This window comes from Papaver somniferum, chromosome 9 (assembly GCF_003573695.1).
Source record: "Papaver somniferum cultivar HN1 chromosome 9, ASM357369v1, whole genome shotgun sequence".
NCBI classification, from domain to species: domain Eukaryota; kingdom Viridiplantae; phylum Streptophyta; class Magnoliopsida; order Ranunculales; family Papaveraceae; genus Papaver; species Papaver somniferum.
In genome coordinates this window covers 138,940,327-138,947,919 of record NC_039366.1, presented here as the reverse complement: position 1 = coordinate 138,947,919, position 7,593 = coordinate 138,940,327, and the positions used below count along the sequence as shown (strand labels likewise).

The 7,593-nt window shown below is 36.2% G+C and overlaps 1 protein-coding gene across 1 annotated transcript; it reads left to right on the top strand.

The window, feature by feature from the left end:
• The first annotated feature begins 2,802 nt into the window (after positions 1-2,802).
• On the top strand, positions 2,803-3,279 carry LOC113312631. The gene has a single exon (XM_026561369.1). The coding sequence runs from the start codon at positions 2,803-2,805 to the stop codon at positions 3,277-3,279; it is 477 nt and encodes a 158-aa protein (XP_026417154.1).
• Positions 3,280-7,593: the final 4,314 nt, after the last annotated feature.

Here is a 7,593-nt window from a genome sequence, read left to right as displayed (position 1 = left end):
AATGTGGTAGGTTCCCCTTCCTACAAGCTTAAAGCTAAACTTTTAAGTACTAAGAAAGGCATTAGAGACTTGAATAAGTCTTCTTTTGGTAATATCCAAACTAACATCTTTGTCATTAGGAAAGAATTAGCTGATCTCCAACTTTCTAATCCTACTGATACTAGTAATACTTCTAGACTAAAAGCTAGGCTTGAGTATCTGTATAACTTGGAGGAATTATATTGGAAGGACAAATCTAGAGAAGTCTGGCTCTTGGAAGGTGACATAAATTCACCATATTTTCATAGAGTAACTCTCTTTAGAAGAAAAAGAAATTTTATTAGCTGGATAAAGAACTCCTTGAATATTATTCTAACTGATAGAGATAGTATTGGAGGCTCTTTCGTATATTATTTTAAAAATCTTTATTCCTCCCATCCTCGGAAATTTCAAGATGAAATTCTGGATGATCTTCCTGTCAAATTTTCTGAGGAGGACAACACATCCTTAAATGTGCCTCAAAATCCAGAGGAAATTAAGAATGCTGTCTTCCAAATGGGGGGAAAAGGCTCCTGACCCTGATGGCTTTACATGTCTTTTTTATCAAAAGCATTGGGATATTGTGGGAGATGTTGTTCATTGATATGACATAAACCTGCTTCAGAACAGGTAACATTGCTAAGGTTTTTAATCATACCAATATAGCTCTCATACCCAAAGTCCCTCTTGCTGAATTGGTTACTCAATATAGGCCAATAGGTCTTTGTAATTTTATTTACAAAATTCTTTCAGAAACCTTAGCTACTAGTCTAAAACCTTTCACGAACAACATAATTTCTCAAAATCAAAGTGCTTTTATTCCTAAGAGGGGCATTTACGATAATATCTTACTAGCTAATGAGGCCATATATGCTTTCAATCATAATGATAAAGTTGAGGGCATAGCTTCCATTGAACTTGATATGTCTAAAGCTTATGACAAGCTTGAATGGGATTTTCTTGAAAAAGTTTTAACTAAAATGGGTCTGTCTAACCACTGGGTTAAACTGATAAACCAGAGTGTTTCTACTGTGTCTTATTTTGTCCTTCTTAATGGTAGCCTTACTGGATTTTTCCAACCTGAAAGAGGGCTAAGACAGGGAGACCCACTCTCTCCCTATCTTTACATCATCTGTTCTGAAGCCCTATCTTCTTACATTGATAGCCTCCAGAAGAAGGGTATTTTAGAAGGCATTAAAGTTTGTAAAGAGGCCCCTGAAATGACTCACCTTTTGCTTGTTGGTGATTCTCTCTTGTTTGATAAAGCTACTTAAAAAAACTTTCATGTCATAAAAGACTATCTTCAAAAGTATTGCCTAGCCTCTGGGCAAGAAATCAATTTTGAAAAATCTGGCATTTTGTTTAGCAGGAAGATCCACGAGCATATGAAAGCTCTTTTGGCTAATATTCTAGATACCCAAAGCAGGGATTTAGGAGAAAAATATCTTGGCACTCCCATTGTTTTCCAATCTTCTAAAATCCAGACCCATATGGGTATCCTCCAAGCCATCGATGCTAGGATTTCTATCTGGCTTCATAAGCTCTTATCTCAAGCTGCTAGAACTACTCTAATAAAGCACATTGGCCAAGCTATTCCTCTTTTTCAAATGAGAGATTTTTTTATTCCTAAATATATCTGTAAACAAATGTATTCTCACCTCTGCAAACTCAGGTGGGGTGAAATTTTAGACCCCAATGATAGAAAGTTGCACCTCCTAGGGTGAGATATTTTATGCTCACCCCAAGCTGAAGGAGGTCTGGGGTTCCGAAAGGCTGAATTAAATAACCTAGCAATGCTTGCTAGGAATGCCTGGAGAATCTTAGAAAATCCTAATTGTTTACTTGCCATTGTTCTTAAGGCTAAATACTTTCCTAGAACTGATTTCTTGAATTCCAAGTGTACTGCCAAGTGCTCTTGGACTTGGAAGTGTCTGCATGCCATAAAGGAACTTATAAAACCTTTCATTTCCTGGATTGTTGGGGATGGTCAATTCATTGACACATGGTGTGACAAATGGATTCCTTCTCTGGGTTCCGCCACACCCAACCCTCTTGTTCCTCTTGATCCTAGCATCAAAGTTGCTTATTTTATTGATTTCCAAACTAGAAGTTGGGATGTGTTAGACTTAACACCCATTTTGATAATGCTTATTTCCAAAAGATTATCACCATTCCCTTAAGCCAGCTTTGTACTCCTGATAGGAGGGCTTGAGATCTTTCAAAGAATGGCAAATTTTTCTCTAAATCTGCCTACTTGGGGCTCAGAGGCCTTAGGCCTCCCCTTGTAAAAACCTTTGGAAGCGTATTTGGAAAGTAAGAGTACCTTACAGAATTCAGGTCTTTTTATGGAGAGCAGCTAGAAATGCTTTGCCCTCTAGAATTATTCTTCACACTAGAATGCCTATGCATAGTGTGGATTGTCCTAGGTGTTCTGATCCTCAGGAAACTATTATGCATGCTTTGTCACTTGTCCCTTTGCTAGTAGAGTCTGGTTCATCTCTGATTTCAACATAAACATTCAATTTTTTCAGAACAAATCTTTTATTGTCTGGCTTCTTTTCTGGTTAATTGATCCTCAATCTAAACTCTCCGAGGACGATCAATGTCTCTTCGTGGATATCTTATGGTCTCTTTTGACCAGTAGAAACAAATTCATCTTCCAGAACATTAAGGAAAACTTCACTGATGTCCTAGCTAGAGCTAGAGCTATGCTCCTCACTAGAAAAAAAACAAAAATCCTAGTGTGACTATACCTTCTACCATACATGTCAGTATTTGTGATAAATGGATGCCCCCTCTTTTGGTTGGATTAAATGTAATATTGATGGTCCATTTGATGATATCTCTGGAGAAAATGGTGCAGGGTATGTGATACGAGACTTCAAAAGAAAAGCAACCTTTTGTGCTTCCTTAGTCTTTGATGTTCGTTCTGCTGAAGAAGCTGAAGCAAGGGCCATCTGGGCAGTTCTGAAGAAAGCTGTGGAACAACACTTAACTCACATCATCATAGAAAGTGATGCGAAATCTCTCATCGATCAATTTTCAGCTGGGAATTTTGATGGGGACTCGCAAACGGATGTTATCTTTAAAGACATTCTATTTTTTTCTTCCAAGTTATATGCTTGTATCTTTAGTTTCCAAACTCGATATTATAATTTTGTAGCTCATGAACTTCCTCAGTGGGATAAACAAAATAATTCTACCATGTACTGGTCTACACCTCCTGTTTGGATCCTTCCAACAGTTGAGGAGGACCATTAGCCTTTTTGAAGGCCTTTGCTTATAAAAAAAAAAGTCTATCGACCGGATGTCCTGTCATGGTTTCTGCTGAAGGTGTTGACTTGGTTCCTTTCTTTTCTTGTTAATTTTCTTTGGTTTGTATTTTATATAGATCTTAACCTTCACTTTTTTCCCTTCGTAGTTGAGAAACTCCGGTGATGAGGTTGTTTGGATATTGAGAGAATCAAAGAAACAACTGGTGGTAGTTGAGACCTGGTGGTGATAAGAACACGTATATCTTTTCTCTAAATATTACTTTTAAGTAAAATCACCTTACGTCGCAGTTCCTCCGTATACTACCTCTCAGTGTTACAGAATTAAGACTTCTCAAGAGTTATAGCAAAAAGAGTTGGAAAAATTAAAAACATTAAAAGATGAATAAAAAGGTGAGTTTACTTTATGATGCCAAAATCTAAGGTTGATCAGATCATTTTTTTTCTTAGTATTAAAGAGTTTAAGCAACTTCTTATTACCAGATCATGTGTAAAAATGTAGAGTTTTGTGTGGACTCAGAACACTAGCTACTTTAGCATCTCACTAATAACATGTAATGTAAGTGTGTGAGTGAATCTGTGTGGTGTAGGTTGCAAGTGTGTGCAACACACGTGAGAAGTGTAAGAGAGAATGAGAGAGTCGAGCTATATATTCTCCCCTGTCCTGTAAACTCAATTATCTTTCTTATTATCAATCAATTGATTAAATCATTGCAATGTAGACATCAGGATTTACCTGTGTTACTATGGTATCAGACTCATAAATCAATTTCTGAGGGTACCGATCCTATCCTGTTTCTTCATCAAAACCACCATTACTTCCATCTTCAACAATCATCACCACCATTATTTCACCATCTTCTGCTGCTGCTACTGTGTGTAGATCGAGATTTGAAGACCGATTTCATGAATTCCTCTCAAATTTGGGTTTAATTTGACTCAACGGTGCATTTCTATCTACATCTACAGCAAACAATTGGTAATTTTCTTCATCCACTTCCATTAATGGTGTTTCTGTTAAAAATTAGGGTTTTGATTTGGTTTGATACCTCTGCTACGTCAACAAACATAATTAAGCATGTATTTTAGATCTAAAATTCAGTTTTAGGGTTTGAGCTCTTGGTTATTTCAATTTCCTGTTTGGTGTTTGGATTGAAATCTCTTACCTCATCAACTAAAATTGAGTCTCTGCTGATAATCTCCAATTTCATGTTTAGATTACTTTAGATTTAATCTCATGTGTTCAATTTCTACATCACTTGCTCAACTACATCCAATTTCATTTTCAACTGCTTTATACATCATAATTATCATGTATGTTGCATCTAATTTCTTCATCAATATATGTTGTTATTGATTCATGATGCCGAGATAGTCTGAGCGTATTCTAGTATATTTAATTTTAAGATGCTAAGGGTAATACCAAAAAATATATGGACTTTAAAACAAGATAATTCTATAAATCCTACGAATTTTAAGTGAGTTACCAAACACACGAGGGATTTACATGAATTCCGGAATTTGTAATCCCATGGGATTATAAATCCTCGAAATCGTGAGTTCTGCAAACAAACACACCATAAGTAGATTTTGACGCATAACAAATGGGATTTTTATCTAAAAGGTTATGCATGATGAGAGAAATGGTGTCATTAGAGGTGTGAAAGTTTTACGCATGTTGAGAAAATTTTTCTTAACATGTCTAACAAACGTCATGGGCGTCTGCTCTAAATTAGCAAGTCGGCCAATCTCAAAATTAGCAGAAACTAAACACCCTTTTTAATCTTCCATTTGTATTGTTTTTTCTTATCACTATCCTCCATTAAAGAAGTAGAATTCATTTTTTCTTTCTGTATTGTCGGTTCAACAACTTCATATATATACAAATATACAAGTTTATACTCATTGATATTTAATAGCATAGTGTAATGTGACTGTGTGTGTCATGTGATAGTCGTGTGCAGTGAGCGTGTGCAATGAGCGTGCTAGAGTCGAGAGACCAATTCTGTTGATCTATATAAACTCTGTCTGTCCTGTAAACAAAATTAATATTTTCTAATAATCATTTGATTACAAATCGTCTCAATACAATGTAGACATTCATTCATTGAATGTTATCATGGTATCAGACTCAAAAATCATGAATTTCTGAGGGTATCGATCTAATTTTTCTACTGATTCACCTGAATCTTCATCTCCTGCTGATGTTCATCAACAACATCTTACAACTATGATTGTTCTTCATCAAAAATCCACAGATTGTTCTTCATCCTACAAAGAATTACATCTCAGATCTAGATTACTTACAACAACATCTTCCAATTTCATCTTCAACCAAAGATTTCCATCATAATTAGCTTGTTTTTGCAGCTAATTTCTTCATCAAGATCTGCTATTCTTGAATCCTGGTGTCGAGATAGTCTGAGCGTGTTCTAGTCCGCTACACTACGGTCTAGTTAGGGCGAAAACTTAAAGTCGTTCCACCGATTGGACTCAGCAGAAGTTTGAGAAGTTGTTGGTCTCATATCTTACTTCAAGGAAGTCCTCACATATGTTTGAAGAATCTTGTGTTTTACATGATGTTTCTGAGTTTTATTTTCATATTGGAGTTGGAGTGCACGAATCAACAGGTTTGAGTTCTTTTAATTTCATCAATTCTTTTCATAGAGTTTGTTTTCATGGAACTAGTATGCAGTTGTGATCATTAATGGTTAAGTAGTGTGAGGTTGTATCTGATCCTGATGCTAGTATTGCAACGTCGTCAAGAGGATTAAGCATGATTTTGGATCTAAAACTCAGTTTTGGGGTTTGAGCTCTTGGTTTTTCCAGTTTCCAGTTTGCTTGTTTAGGATTGGAACTTCTTTACTCATCAACTGAAATTTGAGTCTATGTTGGTAATATCCATTGTTATCTTTCGATTACTTTAGGTTTTAACCTCATGTGTTCAGCTTCTACATCACTAGCTCAACAACAGACAATGTTGTTTTCAAAATCCTTTTCATCATAACTAGAATTTTGGCATCTAGTTTTTTCATCAAGTCCTACTTGTGCTAATACCTAGCGCTTTTGAGTCTGAGCATGCCTATCTCCTCTACACCTTGTCTAGATAAGAGAGAAGCTTAAAGTTGTTCCACTTGAAAGTCAGGAAAATCTCCTCTTAAATCACAGATGTGTATTGATAAGTGTACGAAACGAAAGTTTACTGCACTATATATGCTTAATTAGCTTATTATCAGTTCATCCCATTGGTGTTGGCTTTGGTACAATCCTCTTTTTATGAGTGAGTTGGCTTGCGAGTTCAAATGATGAAACTGAAAATGATGTCATGTGATTGGAATTGAGAAGTTATATTGAGTACAGTTGATGTTCTCATTGATGATTTTGTATTCAATTCTGAGTATAGCCTGCTGCCCTTTATCTTTTATCTTTATCAGTTGTTTGTCATTATTTTTTTAGTGCGTAACAATGGTACAACTACCAAGTACTTTTCGGTACTCCTAATTTTCAGTTCAAGGTCTTAAACTTCTATCATGTCATTGGAGTATGCAAGCTGGTGGTGTTCATAGTACACTTCTCTTATGAATGGTATTTGCAAGATGTGGTGCTGGCATGAGTGTTTGTGTGAGACTGCAGCTTACAGGCTAATGTTGTGGTAGTTAAATACTTCAGTGCAAAGGTATGTGCTTGTTGTTTATTTTGAGTTTCATATGACATGCCACAACAAGACCTCAGCACACAGTAAGTTGCAGAGCAAATTTTCTTAATCTTACTTCCTGCTACAAGTATATATACCGCCATACTTCTACATCTCCAGGTGCTTCTATTTGGTTGGTTGTTCATATTGCATTATTTCTATTACTACACCAACTGTGAGTACTTCACCTACTGCATCAATTGACCACCTACTGCAACAATTATATCACCAACTACTGCCATTGTATCCAGCTGATTCAGGCTTGTCAAAGTATTTGTTGCTGCTTCTTATACTTCTTGCTGATTCATTAATTCTTTGTCCTTCTACAGCTTTGTTATGAATAAGCATCATGCTATCCACCTATTACTTGATGGTTCAAATAGTGTTGGTTGCTAGTGAGTTAGTGCAAGATATCAAATTCAAGGGAGAATGTCAATTTCCGAGTCATTGATATGCCACTACAGTCATGCCAGTGTGTGTGGGTGACTGTTTTTCGACTACATTTCTTAACATGCCTGCAATCTGATCTACTTATGCAACAGTAGTCGACAGCATCTATTACTTCCATTGCTGACTTCCCCTGATGATGTGTCTTGTATCTTCTGTGTT